Source organism: Pan paniscus, chromosome 1, assembly GCF_029289425.2.
Source record: "Pan paniscus chromosome 1, NHGRI_mPanPan1-v2.0_pri, whole genome shotgun sequence".
NCBI lineage: Eukaryota > Metazoa > Chordata > Mammalia > Primates > Hominidae > Pan > Pan paniscus.
In genome coordinates this window covers 5,907,464-5,929,155 of record NC_073249.2, presented here as the reverse complement: position 1 = coordinate 5,929,155, position 21,692 = coordinate 5,907,464, and the positions used below count along the sequence as shown (strand labels likewise).

The following is a 21,692-nucleotide window of genomic DNA, read 5'->3' as shown; positions in this document are numbered from 1 at the left end:
GATTAGGTGCCCAAGCTAAACCAGCTCCCGAAATTCCTCCATTCAAACCACTAACCCCACAGAAGCAAACCAAACTTAAATAAATACCTATTTAATTTACATACAACTACATGACACAATTGATAGTATAAAATCATATAGCCAGCATACATTGTATTGATGATCTGGGAAAGTGAGCAGAGCACAACCACCTCAATCTCTCTGCCAGCTACAAAAGCCTCCTCTCCTTCCCTAACCTTTCCCTTCAACCTTTAGTGAAGACCATTCTCTACTATATACCACACAGGTCTGATGCTGGCAGGAACTCTAGTGTGCAAAGGGGACACAGTGTGTCTGGAACACAGACTGCTGATGGGGGCAGTCCAGTAACAAATGGCAGGCTTGCAATGGCACAGGAGGGGTAGGGCAGAGGCCATGGTGGCTACCAGAGGGGCAAGGGCCCCAGTGGAGGAGGCAGGAGGAACTGAAGGCAAACAGGGGTTCCCAAAGAAAGAGAACCTTCAATGGGTTTGCAGGAAAATGGCCCGTTAAAATATCAGCAACGGAACCGATTGTAGCTTTCTCAGGCACAACAACCTCATTTCTGGTGGCAATTCTGTAAATTGTAGATCTAGGTCCCTTGGGAGTGTATTCTGGGCTAGGGTGAAAGGGGACAGGAGTGGAAATGATCACTTTTAAGTTGAATTTAGTTGGTAAGTGATTTTTCTAAACAGTAACAGTGAATTCTTTGAAAAGTATATAGGCTACAGGTTGCTAAACTTGTCTTTGCTGCTTTTCTTACCATAATAAAAATAACTTACATTTACTGAATGCTTACTATGTACTGTTGTTTAAAATTATTCGCTTATTTATATCTTTACAACACATACAACACGCTCACACAACCTGTGAGTACCATTTTATTATTTCTATTTTTTTAAAAATTGAGGAATAGAGAACTTAGGTAATTTGTCCAAGGTGACATCAAAGCTGGGTTCATAACCACTACACTGTGTCCTCCTACCTCCAAAATTACTACTTTTAACCTGATACTTAAAGTTCTAGAATAATATGGATAATAAGAGTAAATAGGCTGCGAATAATAGTCTACAAGTTCTCTTATGACTAAAATGCATGATAGTTGGTAGTTCATAGACTTTTGACATTTTTTGGCTGCTAAAGACCTTTGTGGCATGTTTCTTAGGCTGTCATTTGGGTAACAGTGTATTTATCATTTATGTAATGCTTTAAAGTTCTATACTAAGCGCACACTCAAATGTACTGTTACATTTAATCCTCATAACAATACTACAGAGCAGGAATTATTTCATCATTTAATAGCTGAAGCAAGATTCTGCATTGCATCTTTGCTTTCATAAACTTCAACTCATTACATGTTTACACACTTTGGAAGGTAGTATATATGAGGAAACTGAATTTCAGAGAGATTAAGTGATTCGTCCCAGGTTACACTGCTGATAAATAACAGATCTGAGTTTCAAATCCTGGTCCTGATTTCAAGCTTAAAATGCATATGTTGCTCTCCATGAGTTAGTATCTTTCACAATATTATTGAGTATAATCAAATTATAAGAAAGGCCAACCTAGAAAAATGTCATGTTTCACCTGATTATTTTTGGAACCAATACCAAGTAATTTCCATATTTGATCATAGGCTTTTAAAAGACTAAAATGCTGATGTAATTCCCGCTTATTATTTTCCAAAATAACAATGTAAAGACATACAGACTACCACTGTTCATCTGTTGTCAAGATGAAACTTTCTAGACTTAAAGACAATATAACATTGTCAAAATGTTCCACATATAGAAGTTAAAATTTTTCACTATAAATTCTTCAAGTAGAAAATTAATTCAATTCCACTAAAGAAAGATTTACTGGGTTCATGCACCATGCAGAGCCCTCTGCTAGGCACTGTGGTCACAGAAGCAGAAGGCACATGAACTTATTCAGGAGCTCATAATTCAGCATAGCTACAGAGGTATAAAAGTAGATTTAATACCAGGCTGATCAAGGACACAAAGGCTTATGGGTGTGGAGAAGGAAGAGAGAAATTCTAGCAAAGAGGAGTTGAGAATCAAAATTGCTAACATTCATGCCTAATGTTACAACAGTTTCTACCTACTTTGCCTATCTCTGCTAATTTTAATCCTTTCAACATGTCAACATCAGCAGGTTAAAATTCCTAAGTAAACGGGCCTTTGTTTCATCTCTTCAAAAAGAAGTAGAATTTGAGCTTTATTTTAAAAAATGTGTAAAACTTTTATAAATGGCAAGGCAGATGGGAGAAATAGTAGACTGAAGAAAATCTAACAAATTATTTGAAGAAAGACATAGCATAGCAGGAAGACTACTGTTTGGAAGAAGAGCAAGGGAAAATGTAATGATGGAGCATCAATCTGGAAAGGTGGATAATGCTAAATGTGAGAGTTTTCAGGGCAAACGTGAAGAACATACACTTAATTCTACGTGCTTTGAGAAAAAAAATGCTTGAATAAAACCAACAGAGAAAAAAAAAGGCTTGAATAAAACCAACAGGAAAACATGCCTACAAAAAATTTGTATTTATCTCAAAGAATAAATATAAAAGTCCTTCAGTAGCAGGCCAATTCAGAATTGGTAAAAAAAAAATGTATTACCATATTTGCCAAATTTCTGCATGTTCTTGTACATAATGTTTGATGTACATTTGAAAAGCATGAATAGTCTGAAGCAGTTGGGATGCACTTATTTCTGTTAAATTCATTTTAAGAATTTCAACAGCACAGATAGGAACAACACAGTATTTGCTTGTGTTAGCAGAACCATAAGCAAATGAAGAAACTGAAATAAAAGAAATAATTCAATACTTCAGCACTCTTTTTAGTTTGTAGCTACTTATATTATACCAAATGTAGACAGACCAAATGAAGAAATAAGAAAAAATTCACTTCAGTAACACAAAAATATATTCAAAGTATGAATTCCAAGAATAATGAACAATGGCGGTTAGATAATGTACTATATTTGTGAAGGCAAATGGTTGTGTTGTTTCACCTTTTTTACCCTAGCAGAGAAAGTTGTCTACTCTCTGGCACCTTTCCATCTTTCTTTTCTTTTCTTTTTTTTGAGACGCAGTCTTGCTTGTTCTGTTGCCCAGGCTGGAGTGCCGTGGTGCCGTCTCAGCTCACTGCAACCTCTGCCTCCCGGGTTCAAGTGATTCTCCTGCCTCAGCCTCCTGAGTAGCTGGAACTACAGGCACGTGCCACCACGCCCAGCTCATTTTTATATTTTTAGTAGAGACGGGGTTTCACCATGTTGGCCAGGCTGGTCTCCAGCTCCTGACCTCAGGTGATCTGCCCGCCTCAGCCTCCCAAAGTGCTGAGATTACAGGTGTGAGCCACCACGCCCGGCCCCGGCTCCATCTTTTTTTTTTTTTTTTTTTTTTTTGAGACGGAGTCTCGCTGTTCAGCCCAGGCTGGAGTGCAGTGGTGCGATCTCAGCTCACAACAAGCTCCGCCTCCTGGGTTCACGCCATTCTCCTGCCTCAGACTACCGAGTAGCTGGGACTACAGGAGCCCGCCACCACGCCCGGCTAATTTTTTGCATGTTTAGTAGAGAGGGGGTTTCACTGTGTTAGCCAGGATGGTCTGGATCTCCTGACCTCGTGATCCGCCCGCCTCGGCCTCCCAAAGGGCTGGGATTACAGGCGTGAGCCACCGCGCCCGGCCCCAGCTCCATCTTTATTTTCTAAACTTAACCATTACTTTTCTGTCCCTGAGAGTACTTTTTTGCATTCTCACTGCCATGACTTTTTACCGTTTTCCCTCATATAAATTACAGCCATATAGTGAAGTCAAGCTTAGGTTCCAACTCCTTAAAGAAGTCTTCTTTAGCCATCACAGACAATGACAACCACCTTCTGGATTCATCTGCTTATAGTTTCTTTGGAATATGGGCTAGTTTCATATTCTATTGTATGGTCCCCAAAGTGCTATGTACCTGATAAGCATTTGAAAATAACATACAAAGTAAAGAAAAAGAAAATGTAGCTAGGAAATGTAATCTGATTTTTATTCTTACAATATTAAACAAATGTTCAAACAAGACAAAAAATAAACCATTGACTTACCCCATTGAGGCTGCCCAAATCCTTCACTAAATGCTCATCCGTAGACGCATCATAGTTGATGACAGCGTGTTGCTTATCCACACTACGAGACTGAAAGGAATGTTTTCAGTTAATAAATATAAGAAAATACTAGAATAAATACCAGTCACATTTTGGCTAGATACCTAATATTAATAGGACAGTAAATATAGGGAAATAGCAAAGTAAATGTGGATTAAATGAGATTAAAATAGTGCCACTATACAACAAAAATTTTTTAGCATCACTCCCCAAAGAGGAAAGCATAAAATTTTAAAGATATTCTTTTCTACTAAATTCACATGTTCTATTAAGAATTTACATCAGCTGACTTCGTTGAATGTATTAACTTAATTTTTTTAAATTTAAAACTGTTATAGAGAAATCATGTGAATTATAATTTTACCATGTTTTACATATCTTATTGTAAAAAACATTTACCTTGTAGGATTTTCTTCTTTCAAAACAAAAAATGAGCATAAACTATTTAAAGAGTCCAAAGATTTAGAGGAAAAGGGACACAATATGACATGTTTCAGAACAAAATTATCTTCACTTAAAATATGGGCTCTAAAACTGGAATTCACGGGACAGCTCTAAGAGGGAAAGGGACTGAAAGTCAAAAGAAAGGTATTTTAATGGCAAACTGTGGTTTTTGAAAATTGCTTTTAAGTTTCTTTTAAAGTTTTCTCTCTCTCTGTCTCTCTCCAGAGCTTAGTAAGTTGTCTGCAGATGGAAGCACCCAAAAGCAGAACGATAAGCCTGTGGAAATTGGTATTGAAAGGAAATATCATTATAGTCACAGAAGAAACAGTCTGTGAACCAGTGAATCTGAACTTGATCACCATGTATTACGGGGTTACTGTGTGAACCCTGGTATACTAAAAGCAAAGAGAGTATCAAAAATGGGGAACAGACATGACTTCCAATTTTTGGTCCAACATGGAAAGAATCTGAAGTCATCGCTCCCATCTTCATAATAAGAAAAATGTTGAACAAACTGAAAACCAAAAACTCATCTTAGTTTTTCAGAGACCTGAGGTCACAAGGCAAATTACCACCCTGAAGAGTAGAGAGACAAGCAAATACAGAGAGAATCACAGCTTGCCAGGAGCAGAAGCCTCCGCTAGAAACAGCAACCAGTAGGACAACTTAAAGGTGAAGTGATTAATTGCTAGCGACTTGAGGGTGGACCAACTTGAGATTTAAAAAAACTCCTGCATTAAATCTAAAAATTGCTTAAAATTCATTTTTGTTTTCATTATTTAAAATTTTTATTCATCTGGTTAAACTAATGAAATACTAAATTCAGTTCTTAAGTTGGCAAGAAGCAACAACGCACCACTCAGCAAAATAATTTCACCATATTGTTGATGTATCAAGTTGATCTAGTCTAAGGATAAAACCTCCAAATGTTGTTAAGAGAAGTGAGATTTCAAGTACATGTAGGCTCTCAATAAATACTGAATGGATCCTCATAAATAATCTCTCTCTGAGGAAAAGAGTACATAGGAAAAGGGCAGAAATCCTTTGGACAATGGACTGAAATTCAAAGAAAAAAATCTAAATTAGAGTTGAGAAAAGGCAAATTCCAAAGCAAAGTGAAATGTTACCATTAGATATAGGACTAAAGGAGTCAAATGGCTACTCATGGAGCCAGAGAATGGTGGCTTTCGAAGGAGTGTGATAAACACAGATGAGGGATATTGAGAAAAAGTGATTTGGGGAGGAAGTAGTTTAGGACAGGCTGCTTCACTAAGTGAACAACTTGTTTGAAATCTGGAATATCCTTAATCTACAATGTACCCCGCCCTCCAACTGCTTATGGTGAACACTGACGGTACATAAACACCTACAGCAAAAGACAGAGCACACTTAAGACCTAAGAGAACAACAGAGTCCACTGAGTCGAGTGAGATGCCATTACAACTCTGGGGATTAGGGAGTGAGGAGTGGGCCTGTTATGTGGGATCACGAGAATACATCGTTTGTTTGTTTAATAAAGACAGTAACAATTCAAGAAGAGTAGTCAGGAACTCAAGGCAAAGAAGATCAGTTTAGTACTCACAGAATAAGACAATCCCATTTGTGTAACTATTTTTTAAAAAAAGCAGCCAATGAAAAAAAATTCCTATGTTTTTAGTTATTATGAAATGTATATAAAGTATCAGTGTGTTTCAGCACCCATGACAGGAATTAAGCAGAAGACCAAGATTACAGAACATAATACATCTAGTGACCGAGTCAAGGAAAACTGAGGGAATAGGAAGAATATGTAATGGATATCTAACCACTTAAGCATTAAACTGTTTTCATTTCTATATAATCAAATTCACATTTCCTCTAGATTAAACTGAACCAGAAGGTGCATGACAACTTGATATTCACAACCCATTTGGATATTTCAATGAAAATTTAATAAAAATCTCTCAGAAATACATAATTTAAATCCTAACAAAGACTGCTAACTTAATCACGTTTCTGATACTAATGGGAAAACCTTAGCTGATCTGAGCTTAAAACTGCAAAGACAGGCAATTTTGACCAGGCCCTTTTTTTCCTGTTACTTAAAGTTCTGGTAAGAATGAAAGACTCCAGTCCCTGTCCTTTTATAGCAAGGGTGTCCAATCTTTCGGCTTCCCTGGGCCACACTGGAAGAAGAATTGTCTTGGGTCACACATAAAATACACTAACAACAGCTGATGAACTAAAAAAAAAAAAAAATTGCAAAAAAAACACCTCATAATATTTTAAGCAAGTTTATGAATTTGTGCTGGGCCGCATTCAAAGCCGTCCTGGGCCTCAGGTTGGATGAGCTTGTTTTATAGTGTTTTCCCTGTAAGAATCTATGCCTCCTCCATCTGATTCTTACTCCTATAGAGACCCTCTTTCTGAGGCTGTGCACTCTTGAGGATCCATTTTACTTGGAGTAACTTACAGTAACTTTTATACTATCTGTGTGTATCACATAACATCACGTTGTATACCTTAAATATACACAATAAAATTTACTTTTAAAAATTGTCAACAATCTTCACTTATGCTTGAACTCCTGGCAGGTATCATAATGAACATCTCTAAAAGTGATGAAACTAACTTCCATTATCACTGAAGTATCAGTGATCAAAATTCAGTTTTACTCCATGCTATGCTGATTTTTGCAATGTCTTATTTTAAAAGCATATAATGTGAAACTTTCTGCTTACTAATAAACTTCTTTATTCTGAGAATTTATTTTTCTAAATTGAATCTTCAAGACTTAGAACTTTTTTTTAGATGATTCAAGGGGGCAAAAAATTAATTAGAATGATAGCTGGAGCTAAAAGGAGAGAAAGTTCAAATCTAAATAGCACTGTTTTCTAAAGGAGTAGAAAAAGATTTTACACTAATTTCAAGTTTTGAATAAACACATATAGAGAAGGTTGACACAATTACCTGCAACATGAGCTCACAGTCATCTCTTCCAACAAAAATCATTTCTCGTGGCAGCCTGTGGCGAGTGCCTCCACTGCTCACCAAAAACCAGGATGTTAAGCTCATTTTCTGCTTAGCTTCTAAGTCTTTGGCAAAGCTACGTCATCCTGAAGAGAAACATGAAGAAAAATATACGTTCAGATATTTTTAGCTTTAGTGGCTATTCACCAAACACTGGAAGGCCTAAGAATAGAACTGCGTTCATCAACATTTATACTTAATTAAATGAACTGTCCACAGGTCCCAGGAAATGACATATATACTAAATTCTCATCAGTGAAGTAAGCCCACGGAATCCACTAAGAGTCCAGTTAAAAAGGAAGAGACTAAGGCAATAAGTGGGTGCTCAACTAGCAAACTTTTATAGTTTTCATACTTCTGAAAGCCTTTTAGCACAGTTTATAAAGGTCTATAATCCTCAAGTAAATGCTCATGTTAGCATCATGTTAGTATTAGAAAAATAGCAATACTGTACCAATAAATGTCTTAGGTACAAATGGTTTGAGAAAGACACAATGAATTCAGTAAGTATATATGATACCTGATTAAGAACTATGTTGACCAAATAAATTGCTCCTTTGTCTATCAGGTGTAAACCACAGAATGCAATTTCAATTTCTTTTTCCTCACATGTACTTTATTTTCTTAATACGTTTTCCTAGAACAGCAATTCTGAAACATTCTGTTCTTGGGACCCTTTTATACTCTTTAAAAAATGAACTCCAAAGAGCATTTGTTTACATGGGCAATACATATCTATCTATCTATATATATACACGTATATATGTACATAGTCTATCTCTCTATAGATATATATACCTATATATCTATAGAGAGATAGACATGTACATATATATACACATATATGTATGTATATATAGTTTACATATTAAAATGAAACTGGTATTTATTAAGATAACATTAACCCAATTTCATTTAAAAATTACTAACATTTCTATAACAAAGTAACCATATTTTCCAAAACAAAAATAAGTGAGAAGAGTAGCACTATTTTACATTTTGCAAATCTCTTTAATGTCTACCTTAAAAAAATAAAACTGGTATCAGCTTTGAATTTAATCCATTGCCATATACTGCTTAACTTGAACTATATAAAGAAAACCTGGCTTCATACACATCAACAGGTGGAAAAGGGAGAGGTAATTTAATAGGCTTTTCAAATAATTGTAATTATTTTGTAATTTCTTTGATACTACATAAAAATTATATAAGCAGTAATTTCTTGAAGGTTTTTTGCAATATGGAATCTGAAACCATATTAATGAACTTTTCACACAATGTTGTAGGAAAATCCATCTTATGGCTAGGCACAGTGGCTCACGCCGGTAATCCCAGCACTTTGGGAGGCCGAGGCGGGCAGATCACCTGAGGTCAGGAGCTCAAGACCAGTCTGACCAACACGGAGAAACCCCGACTCTACTAAAAATACAAAATTAGCTGGCCATGGTGGTGTGCACCTGTAATCCCAGCTACTCGGGAGGGTGAGGCACGGGAATCACTTGAACCCGGGAGGCAGAAGTTGCAGTTAGCTGAGATCACGCCACTGCACTACATCCTGGGCAACAGGAGTGAAACTCCGTCTCAAAAAAACAAAAAAAGAAAAACCATCTTATATTTTGATGGGATTTTGTAACACCACGTATTGGTCCTTGGGAAAATATTGATTTCCTGAGTAATGCAGATCTTCCAAATGTTGATGTGTTTCATTATACTATTTTAAAACATCACACTCGTTAACATTACCACCTATCTTACCATAAAAGTCTTTTAAGTACAGGGCAGCTGTTAAGCTCATGATGGCAGAATCAAGTTTTCTAAAATTCTAACTTCCTCTTGACAGCTCAAATATTATCATTGGTCAAAAAAAAAAAATTCCTGTCACTTAAATTCCTTGAAGTGACAAGCTCACGTTGTCTGTCAAACACCCAAGTGTATATAACCAAAATGTGTCTCTCAGTCATTTGTTTAAAGTAAAGTGGTATTTTATTAAATCAAGAGTCTAGTTCTGCAGACAACTCACATAAGGACACAATTTCTCCTTCAGAAAACCACAGCACTTTGGTATACAGCATAACTGCTCTATGCATACTTCTATTTAGTCACACAGAATATTCGAAAGATGTGATTCAAGGGTCAGATTTAATACAATTAATAACTTTTACCATTTCATCGAGAACATTCTTAAGTGAAACTGGCTTAAAAAACAAACAAACAAACTCAGGAGTACACAGCAATGATGATTACAATTACTCCTTGGAGAATTTGGTGCCACTACTTTGATCTATGCTAAAGAGCCAAAAACTTCCATTGTTTTTGTAATGTCAGGGCAAATGTCAATACAATAAAAAAGGCAAATAATGCTTTGATGTCATTACGAAAAAGGTTTTGACCCTGTGGACCCTTGTAAGGTTTACCGAAGGCCTGTGGACTGAGAGCTTTGAGAATAGTTATCCTAGAGAATGGGGCTTGGTCATTAAGGGAATAAAGCCCTGGAGTCATATAGACAGATGTGAGTCTGAATCCTGGTTCCACCACTTTTTATTCTGCATGACCTTAGGCTAGCTATTTATCCCATGTCCCTTAGTTTCTTCTTCAGTAAAATAAGAATAATGTCAGTTTGCACTCAAGTTCTTTCTTATGAATCAAAAGAATAATACTTGTAAATATTTTCCCATTCAACGGTATATTCTACTACACTTGAATTAGAGGCAAACTATACTACAGTAAAATGAAATATTCTGCAATAAGAAATATATCTCTATATATTAAACCAAAATCCTGTAAAATGCAGAACTTTATGTTAAGGTAAAATCTTGAATATCATATGTTATCTATACACACATGAAAAAACAATGGGTTTCATCAAAGCAAGTAAATAATTTTCTGTAAAGCTACAACAATCAACTCGTACTCCCTCCTCAGCTTATCTGATATAGTTGATTTATGTGGATTATTAAATCTCCCATTTACTCAACTCCTTAATGCAGATGTTGTTGGTCTTCCATCTGTCTACTTTGTCAATTTGGTTTTTAGCATTTCTTTCCCTGGTTCAGAATATATACTTCCTGGCCAAGTCTATAAAGGTGAATCCAAATTTTACTGGAGAAAAAAGCCCTCCGATCTAAATATAGTATATAATTTGCATACTGTATTTTCAGGGGACGATTTTAAAACACAACATGAATAAACAGGTCAACAGTTACACGTTTACTCAAGGGAACTGAAACAAATCCCAATATTAAGACATGTTAAAAGAAAATAAATCCAGCCTACATACAGTAAACTAAAACATGACAGCCAAATACGGATAACAGAAACAGTTTCTTAATATAGCAAAGTCCCAGAGTTAATAAGCATTATTCATATGCTCTAAAAACATACTTTAAGTATTTACATAATATCAAGCATAATTATATAAAACACAAATAAATATGTAATATATAATTGTACAATATAAACATACAATAATTATACAGTTGGATAAAATAAAATAAAAACAATGGCTTTTTACATATTTCATCTTGACTTTAATAAGACTTAAAAGAATACATAGTTTCTGAAAAATACAAACAAAACACATTAATACTCAAGATGTGGAATATTTATTTCTTGAGCTGGGGAATGACCCTGAGTCCACTTACAGCTTCTCTGCTGAGTGGGAATGTGATATAACAGGAAGCTACTGTCTGTTTTTATATGAGACTTTCTCCCTGTCAGACAGCTTTCCGACTGGTCCCTCAGTATTAAGACACTCTTTTTCTACTAATTGGATATTACTAACACCCACACATGGATAAAACTAAAACCTGATTGGTGGTTTCTTCAGTAGCCAAGGCACGTGATTCAACTCAGGTTCCGCTAAATGGTGGGAAAGGAGCCTGTGGGTCTGCAACTTGTACAGAACACAACCAAGGTCTTAACCAGATGTGATAGCAGGTATATTTCTTTCCAGAATTTCTGGATTAGTCAAATAGACATGGGTTTTTGAATAGACTTTCTGAATTAAATTACCAGTCCCTCATGCTTTCTAAATGACTGCAAAAATATATACATTACGTTTCGGCATTTCAGGTATCCTGCTTGTAAGGGGGTAAAAAAAAGGCCAAGAAGATAGCATCTAAAGATGCAATTGACAGAAATGATCTGAAGTGACTATTTTGGAACTCTGGCGTATAGTAAAAGAGGGTGATAAATGTCATGGAATTGCCATCTTTCATGGTAGCAGCTATCACTCATTCCACAGCCACAATCCCAACAGCTCCAAGAAGCAGCCTGGAGACAGCCTCCTGCATTCCTAGTGTGGCTTCCTGGAGCCAGGGTACACAAAAAGGAACTAGTCTTCCAAATACTGGATTGCATGATCTCATTGTTGCTTTTGATTACTGAGAAACCAACACAAAAGCTGGCCACCTACTTCAATACCCACGGACCTAAGAAACTTCCAAGGAATTTATTATATAAAGACAATGTGTGTGTGTTTGTTTTTCTTTCTCCTTTTTGAGGCCAGATATTGAAAGCAATCTTTATCAGGTCAACAGCTGACCACAGAGGAAACAGAAGAAACTTCAGTGACCACATTATAACAAAAACTACACACCTTGCAAAAACAGTTTACAAAAGTCACAAACAGATCATCACTTCAACCCTCAACAAGTAAGATTCAGCAATCCCTGGAGAGTGGAAGGATTACATTTCCAGATCTACCACAACATAATGTTTAAAAGGTCTAGTTCTCACCGGGCATGGTAGCCTACATATGTAATCTCTCCACTTTGGGAGGTGGAGGCAGGAGGATTCCTTGAGCCCAGGAATTCAAGACCAGCCTGGGCAACATAATGAGACCTCATATCTATGAAAAATTAAAAAAAAAATAGCTGGGCATGGTGGCATCCAGGAGGTTGAAGCTGCAGTGAGCCATGATCATGCCCTGCACGTCAGTCTGGGCAACAGAGTGAAACACTGCCTCAAAACAAATGAATAAATAAAAATAAGATACAAAATACAGTTCTCAAAAACCAAAAAATAACATAATGAAAATAAAGAAACAACAAAAAAGATTTGACAGAAACTCTCCCGTTAAAGCCCATTGTAGTTATTAGTTGAAGGTGTTAAATCAACTATCTACTGTCTTAAATATGTTGAATGAGCTAAAGAAAACCATCAACAAAAAAATTAGCAAAACAGTGTTATGAGAAAAATGAGAATATCAGTAGGAAGACAGAAATTATGAAAAGGAACCAAACATATTCTGGAGCTAAAAAGCAGACTAACTGAAGTAAGAAAAACTCAATAGAGGGGCTCAAAAGCAGATATGAGGAGGAGTTAGAAAGGTTCAGTGAACCTGAAGATAAGAACAGTGAGGCTGTCTTATCTTCAATATGAGAAGCAGAAAAACAAATGAAGTAAAATGAACAGAGCCTGAGGCACCAGTAGGATATCATCAAACATACTAATATATACATATAGGTGTCCCAGAAGGAAATATGACAGAAAAGTATTTGAAGTCTTAATGGAAAAATACTTCCAAAATACATCAATACACACATCCTAGAAGCTCAATAAACTACCAGCAGATAAACTCAAAGAGCTCCACACAAGAAACATTACAGTCAAATTGTCAGAACCTAAAGAAATAGAAAGAATTTTGAAAACAGTGACAGAAGTGACTCTTCATGTACAATGGAGCCTCAGTAAGATAAACAGCAGATTTCTTCTCAGAAACTATGGAGACTAGAAAGCAGTGGGATAGCAGTGGGAAAGGAGAAGAAAAAAAAACAACTGTCAACCAAGAATTTTATACCCAGCAAAACTATCTTTCAAGCATTATTATTATTATTATTATTATTATTATTATCATTATTTTTTTTTAAGCAAGCAGAAATTAAGATATTTCTAGTTAAACAATAGCTGACACAGTTTTTTTTTTTTTGTCAGTACAGTGCCCTACAAAAAATGTGAAAGACATTTGGGCTGCAATGAAAGGACACTAGACAGTAACTTAAAACTGTGAAAGAAAATTTTAAAACCACTGATAAAGGTATCTATAAAGCTAAATATAAATCCACTGTTTTCATACTTTTCATATGGTTTGTAACTTCTGTTTTTCCTATACGGTTTAATAAACAAGTTCATAAAGCAATAATTATAATATGTTACTGGAAAGGGAATGTATAAAGGTGTAATTTGTGACAATTATAATATTACGGGGGAGGAATGGAGATGTGCACAAGCGAAGTATCTGTATACTCTTGAAACTAAATTGATATATTCAAACTAGGTTTATAAGTTTAAGATATTAATTGGAATCGCCAAGGTAACCACTAAGAAAATACATTAAAAATATACAGTGAAAGAAAGGGAAATCAAAATGATACACTACAAAAAAGTTCAATTTTTAAAAAGACAATAATAAAAGAATAAAAGAAAAAACACATACAGAAGACAAATACATCAATGACAGAATTAAAACCATCTTTATGCTGGGTGCGGTGGCTCATGCCTGTAATTCCAGCACTTCATTTAAAGTGATTAATAATACACCTAAAGCAAACCCCCAAATTCTTCCATTTTTCCACATCAGCAATCCTCACTGTCTTTTCTTCTTCTTCTTTTTTTTTTTTGAGACAAGGTCTGGCTCTCTATTGCTCAGGCAGGAGTTCAGTGGCAAGATCTCAGCACACTGCAACCTCCACCTCCCAAGCTCAAGCTCCAGGCTCCCACCTCACCTTCTTGAGTAACGGGGACTACAGGTGTGCAGCACCACACCCGACTAATTTTTGTATTTTTTTAGAGATGGGGTTTTGCCATGTTGCCCAGGCTGGTCTTGAACTCATGAGTTCAAGCAATCCACCTGCTTCAGCCTCTCAAAGTGCTGAGATTACAGGTGTGAGCCCCCATGCCTGGCCTTCAGTGCCTCTTCTAATACTGTAGTACTTGTTCTTGAAAGCAGACTAGACATAATACAAAATTATATCAGTCTCTATCTTCTGTGCTTATCAATTTCAGCATTTAGGAAATCTCAAAGAGTATGAGAAAGTACAAAACTAACAGATTTGCTTTTTGGTAAGTTTATTCCCATTCCCCCAGGGCAGAGTTAGCCATACTTTTCTCTGTAGTCCCACAATATTTTGTTCAAACACTATGCTACAATTTAAAGTATCATTTTTAGTATTAATAATTCTATACTGTAACGATATGATTACACCTCAAGTTGATGAGCTCTTTGAAGGCAGCAAAACTGTCTTCCTCCATTCCTCCCTTCATTCAACAGCTATTGAGAAGCCTGCGGAATCCAGACACTCTGAGGATCAAGGACACATAAAGATAAAACAAACAAAAATATCTTGCCTCAAGGAACTCACTACTGCAGGGAATGGTAGTAGATGCCATGACAGAGATAAACCTAGGGTGTTACTAGAACAACAGGAGGTTGTCATTACTCCAGACATGGATGGTGACGGTAGGGATGGTATCATTCTAAACTAGCACAGAGCTGAAATAGAGAGACACTTTTTCATCTTTGTACCCCTTGAGCCTACCCCAATGTTTCATCTACAGTGAGCATTTGACAAGCTATTTTTCAATGAATGAGTAGCTTCGGAGCTGCTACAAGTCTTGAAGTGAGGATAACCTAGAAATTTCCAGGGGCAGGAGGTGAAATTAATCATCTAACCTTTGACAGCAATTCAATCTAGCCATTAAAAAATCCTAGTTATAGTCCTCTTCGGTTGTCTCTTTCTTATTCTTCATCTTTTTGTCACATAAAGCTGTTTTCACTAGCAATCTGAGAAAAGTTGAAAGCTCAGACACTTGGGTGTCAGATGGATGTGAACACTGGCCCAGCATCACAGTTCCATTTACATGGAACTATCATTACATTTACATTTAAAGCTATCATTAACTTTAAAAACTGACTTTCCTGCTAAATCAGAGCTCTTTTCATGATTTAATGGACTAAAATGTTAATATCTAAGTTTTACATTCTAAATAAACATGAAACAAAGAAAAACTCTGCAGCTATTGAGCAGAGCACACAGCTTCACTACACAGGTTTCAAAATTACATACATTTTACTGCTTTTTAAAAATATTTCAGGCCAGGCGCGGTGGCTCACGCCTGTAATCCCAGCACTTTGGGAGGCCGAGGTGGGCAGATCACGAGGTCAGGAGATCAAGACCATCCTGGCTAACATGGTGAAACCCTGTCTCTATTAAAAATACAAAAAATTAGCCGATTGTGGTGGCGGGCGCCTGTAGTCCCAGCTAATTAGGAGGCTGAGGCAGGAGAATGGTGTGAACCCAGGAGGCGGAGCTTACAGTGAGCCAAGATCACGCCACTGTACTCCAGACTGGGCAACAGAGCAAGACTCCATCTCAAAAAAAAAAAAAAAAAATATATATATATATATATATTTTTTTTAAAACGTTGCTCCTAGTCACATATCATTCAAATCGAGGAATGATGGCAAGAGGGGTCTGAATGATGTTAATTACTATAATACTTAAGTTGAGACAGGCAATAATAAATAAGTGCACTTGATATATGACAGTATAACAAGAGAACTACAAAATAGTGCACCATATCACCCATAAAAAGAAACTGGTTTACTCAGATTATTAAGCCTGAGAAAAAATCATTATTCTATAAATGATAGTCAGTGTATACAATTACTTGAGCTAAAACACATGTTAAGGGCAGTCTATCCTTATGGTCTGGCAATTGGCTGGCTGATTTATCACCAGATGGCTTTATAAAGATTAAACCTCCTCTCACCCCACAACTCCTGCTATTGCAGAGAAAGAAATAGCTGGCCTCACACATTAGGACTATCGGTCTACACAGTAGACAAAGAAATAGCTGGCCTCACATTAGGACTATCGTCTACACAGTAGGAAATGCTTTTCTCTAGCTTATGCATTTCTCATTTTAATAAGATATTATCTACTTAGGCATCCATGTGACAACTTTTCTTTTGGTACCAACAGGCATGAAAGGGTGACAATATTCTCCATGGGGTTGGCCCAGGACCTAGCTTTGTTTCCTGAAAGAATAAATCGTAGGAGAAAGACGATCTGGTTTTCTTAATAAAATCAATGAAAATCTAAACAAAGGGGGGTTAAAAGTGATACACTTTACCTTACAAAATTGTAATCTGAACCAGCAGTAAAGCTTATCAACTGAAATAAACACACTAAGGCATTGCATCAACTGGCATCTGTAATTATGCCATGTCTTTTTACCCCATCATACCAAGTATCTAAAAGATACAATTTTAAACAAATGTATAAATTCAGGAATCCTATTTTACATTTTCACCCCTAAAAAGTCCCTAACAGAAAATATATCCTCAACACCATAAGTCTGTCTTTTGATGCCACGTATTTCTGAAAATGAAGAAATAATTAGGGGTGGCATTTCAACTAAGGATTCATTATCAAATAAAGTCCAAACATACATCATAGTAACTCAGGATCAAGTAAAATGTAAATCATATATTATAAAAGCAAATGGTTTTATTCATAATTGGTAGCATTTATTGACTACTTAATATAAATCAGGCACTGTTCTAAGAATTTCACATATAGGTGTGTATATAGACATAATTGGTTTTAGCTACAAAAATTCTTCAAGTTCGAGAAAATGGACATAAACATTATGTACTGTTACACATGAGGACCCCATTTTATAGAGTACCATAAAATAAAACCCAGTTTGTTTCTTCATTCACAAGTAGTAAGCACTATAAGATACTGGGGAAAGAGAATGGATCAAGATAGAAAAAGTTCCTAATCTCACAGCAGCAAAAATAAACAAATAGCTAAATAAATGAATAAGAAAACCTCAGGGGCAGTGGGAAGAAAGAAACATGAAAAAACAAAGAGGACAGGATAACTCGGGTGGTGCTCTTTAGGCTGGGGTGGTCTATGGAAATATCTTTGAGAAACTGACATATGCTTAGAACATATTCAAAAATTCAGCTCTGCTGTATAATTAATTTGATCTGGCACACATAATGAAATATACTCTTGGAAAAAATTCATTTATTTAAAATCTCCACCCTTGTTTATATAGTTACTCCAAAAGGATAAATCCACAGCTGTGCTTTTTTTGGATACTTACCAAGATACTTGTTTCATGCTCATGTGAACAAACTCATTACTGGGAAAATTTCTGCTTTCATACACTCATGATTATTCTGGAATGACTACTCTAAATTTTACCTTTATCATCTGCCATGTACATTATTAATTCTTTTGTGAAAGGCAATTAAAGCAAATAGGTTTAAAGAAAAAATATAAGCTGCAACTTAAATCTGATATAGCATTAAAACTAAAAAAAAAAAAAAAAATTCTCATAAAAATAAGTGAAGATGACATTCCAAATACCAAGCCACATATTCTATGTCTGAGTTTATTATATATTTTTAACAGAAGATTTAGATTTGATGGGAAAAGCTAGCAAGCCAGTGATTTAATTAAAGATTTCTTCATAAAAAACATTCAATAAAGTGCTTAAAGAAAATACCTAAGAAAAAACAAGTTATACTTTTCCATAAATTATCTAGGCATTAAAAATTCTTGCTAGGTTTTCCCTGTCAGTTTATGAAACACGTAAAGTCTGACTTGTTTGCTTTTGTAGAACTGTACTACCCTCATTAAAGCATAATTTTGTTGCTTTACACCAAAAAATCAATTGACTTAGATTCAGACATTTATCAAGTACCTCCTTTGTGCCAGTAACTGTGCTAACTGCTTCTGTTAATACTTGCATTCTTTCATTTAACTCCCAAAACAAGCATTCAAGAAACATTTTTCCCTTAAGAAAACTAAAGTTAAAGGCTTATTCAAGGTTACAAATGCAGTAGAAACAGGAACCACCTAGATTCAAATCTGGGCCTTCAGCTACCAAATATGGGGCTTTTCCCACAAATCACTATCTCCTTTGTATTTTTCTTAAATATACCTCAAAATGATGCAGGTGATTCTGCCAGTCTCGGATTTGGCTAGAGTTGGAGTATGATTGATATGCAATATATTTTAACTTAACAACGAGTTCTCTAACACTCTGTTTGGGCAATAAATGCTGACAGTTCATGTAAATTTCAGCCTATTTTCAATCTTCTCAGCCTCCTGTTTGGCCACCAGCAGGCTCCAAGATTCTCTCCTCGAGAAGTTCACAGACAAGAAAGAATCAATCAGTTATTAAAACCAAAAACCAAAAATCAGCTGGCCAAAAATCAGCGGATCAATCTAGAGAAACGAGGGAAATTTAGTAAACTGGGGTATAGCATGGATTAGAAACCTAGACTCTGAAAGAATAGTAAACTATCTCCAGGTTCACTAAATAACTATAAATCTAAAAAACTGTCAGATCATAGAGCACTAGGAGCAGGAAAAGACACACAAAGCTGTTTCGAAGACCTGAAACTGTCTACAGGAGGGAGTGACAATGGGAAGAAAGCAGTCTGGGTTAAGGGTCTGTTAAGATCCTGAAAGTCAAATGCTTTGATTCACTGTTCTTAGCTCACGCATGACAACAATTTCTCTGCCATGTGTCTGCAATTGATTTTAGCATATCACTAATTCTTGTGCCCTTTAAAAATGGTTTCTGTTCATCTTCAATACCTTTTCTGATTCACTATACATTAACTATTTGGGAGGTGGGTACAAATCATTTCCATTGCATTATCAGTATAACATATGAAAAGTGAATTGAAACTTCAAAGTGTAGAAAACTGAAACGTCTCAGAGTCTATTTTAAGCAAGAATGTATTTAGTGAATATATCACTAACACACTTTACTGTATAACAGTAAGTTGCTAATTACTAGCCTAAATTATGCAGTTTTTCTTTTTATCTTCATGTTAAATTATAATTTTTATAAATATCTCTATACCAGCACTGTGCAACAGACTGTGATGATGGAAATATTCCTGTCCAATACATTAGCCACAAGCCATGTGTTAACTATTGAGCACTTGAAATACAGCTAATACAACTAAAAAGATGAATTTTAAATTTCATTTAATTTTAATTCATTTAAATTTACATATTCATATATGGCTAGTGGCACTCTAGCTAGTTCAGCTCTCAAACTAACAAATGACACTATTATTTACCTTAAGGATCGCTTTCGTTAAATACCTCATACTTATAGCATATAAACATGCAGAATAGCTGATAAAATAATGCATGCTGGAAAAGAAAATTTTAATCTAATCAAAAGAAAATAAACTGCTTTGTATTTTAATTTAATTGAGATAGTATCACTATAGGCCAGGCATGGTGGCTCACGCCTGTAATCCCAGCACTTTGGGAGGCCGAGGAGGGTGGATCACCCTGAGGTCAGGAGTTCGAGACCAACCTGGCCAATATGGTGAAACCCCTGTCTCTACTAAAAATATAAAAAATTAGCTGGGCCTTGTGGCGGGTGCCTGTAATCCTAGCTACTGGGGGTGGTGAGGCAGGAGAATTGCTTGAGCCTGGCAGGTGGAGGTCGCAGTGGGCCAAGATCGCACCACTGCACTCCAGCCTGGGCAACAGAACGAGACTCCATCTTAAAAAAGACAGCATCATTATGACTTTCATACAAAGTAGTAAATTATATAAACAATCGGGTCTATCTTTTGTCTAAAATTTTAAAATATTCATTGTATTGGCAAGACTGTTCTTTCATATACTGTAGTTCTTAGGCTATGGATGTTTAAAGTGATTAGGTTTATCTTTACCAGAATGCCATGAGGTATGTAACAGTTCAATGGAATTGTTCTGTAGTTTGATTATTTCTGAGAAGGTGAAATACAAGAATTCTCTTAAGGGAGGGAATCGCTAGGCACAGCCAGCCTAAAGAACACTGAACACTGGGAGGCCGAGGTGGGACGATCACTTGAGCCGAGGAATTCAGGACCAACCTAGGCAACAAAGTGACACCTTGTCTCTATAAAAAAATTAAAAAAAATAAAAAAATTGCCAGGTGTGGTGACGTGCACCTGTGGTCCCAGCTACAAGGGAGGCTGAGATAGGAAGATCGCTTGGGCCCAGGAGGTCAAGGATGCAGTGAGCCAAGACTGTGCCATTGCACTCTAGCTGGGGCAACACAGTGAACTGTCCTGGGGAAAAAAAAAAAAAAAAGAATAGTGATATATTTCATTTAGAGAAGAGCTTCTGCAATTTTGAGGGTAAACAGAAGCTAACACAGATAAAAGATTATTGGTATTAATAGCCAACAAGTGGAAGTAACCCAAAACCTAATGGTAGATCATTTTTTAAAAGTATAATTTTCCTCATTATATTTGAATTTTCTTTTTGCAAACGTACTAGAGTGTATGGTATATATACATGTATTAAAGAAAAAATCAAATCATCTAATCAGAAAGTAATTTTATAACAGAACTCAGTCCACATATTAGTAGTAAATTTGAATTTCCAAAGTCAAAGTAATTTTTGGAATTTGAACTATGGTGCTAACGGTTCATGGTTGAAAATGTCCTCCTGTTAAATCTAATGATCTCTAGTATTGCTATCTTAAATTACCTCTCAATATCTTTGACCATTCTTGCCTTCTATAAGCATCAGTCTGCTTTCCTCTCACTTCTGTGGGCACGCCTCAATCTCTTTGAAAGTGTCTACTTTTTCTTTAAATTCTGTTTTTACGGGGTTACTTCCCTAAACATAATCTCTTTGGGACTTCTTTGAAAACCCTGGGCTTCCAATATTGCTTATTATAATGTTACACATATAATTTCAAGTCAAAACCTTTTTTACAAGATCAGACCTTCCCTCTGCTTACGAGTCATTTCCAGTTCAAGGTCCTCCTGGACTCCTCAGATTTAATTTTTAAAAAACAGAAAGAACCCTTTCATCTAACGAAATGTGCCTTTTTTCCTGTTCTCCCTGTCTTAGTGAATGGCATCACCAACTGACCTGATATTTTCTCTCCCACTCCCGCTTTAGTTAGGTAAGTCATTATGTCCCTTTGATTCCACATCCTAAATATCTTTCTTGGTGCCTTTCCTCTTATCCCACTGGTTCTTACCAATAAATTACTGCAGAACTCTTTTACCTGAATC

General features: G+C 36.0%; 1 protein-coding gene across 26 annotated transcripts in view; it reads right to left on the bottom strand.

Moving 5' to 3' along the window:
* CEP170 (centrosomal protein 170) overlaps positions 1–21,692 on the bottom strand; it is a 130,432-nt gene that overhangs the window by 92,240 nt on the left and 16,500 nt on the right. For all 26 annotated transcript variants that reach the window (XM_055095920.2, XM_055095680.2, XM_063593370.1 and 23 more), the window contains exons 2-3: positions 7,565–7,710; positions 4,112–4,201 (exon numbers count right to left, since the gene is read on the bottom strand). In XM_055095920.2, coding sequence (XP_054951895.2) covers positions 4,112–4,201; positions 7,565–7,669 — 195 coding nt within the window. In that variant the 5' untranslated portion in view covers positions 7,670–7,710. The remainder of the gene's footprint in view (positions 1–4,111; positions 4,202–7,564; positions 7,711–21,692) is intronic.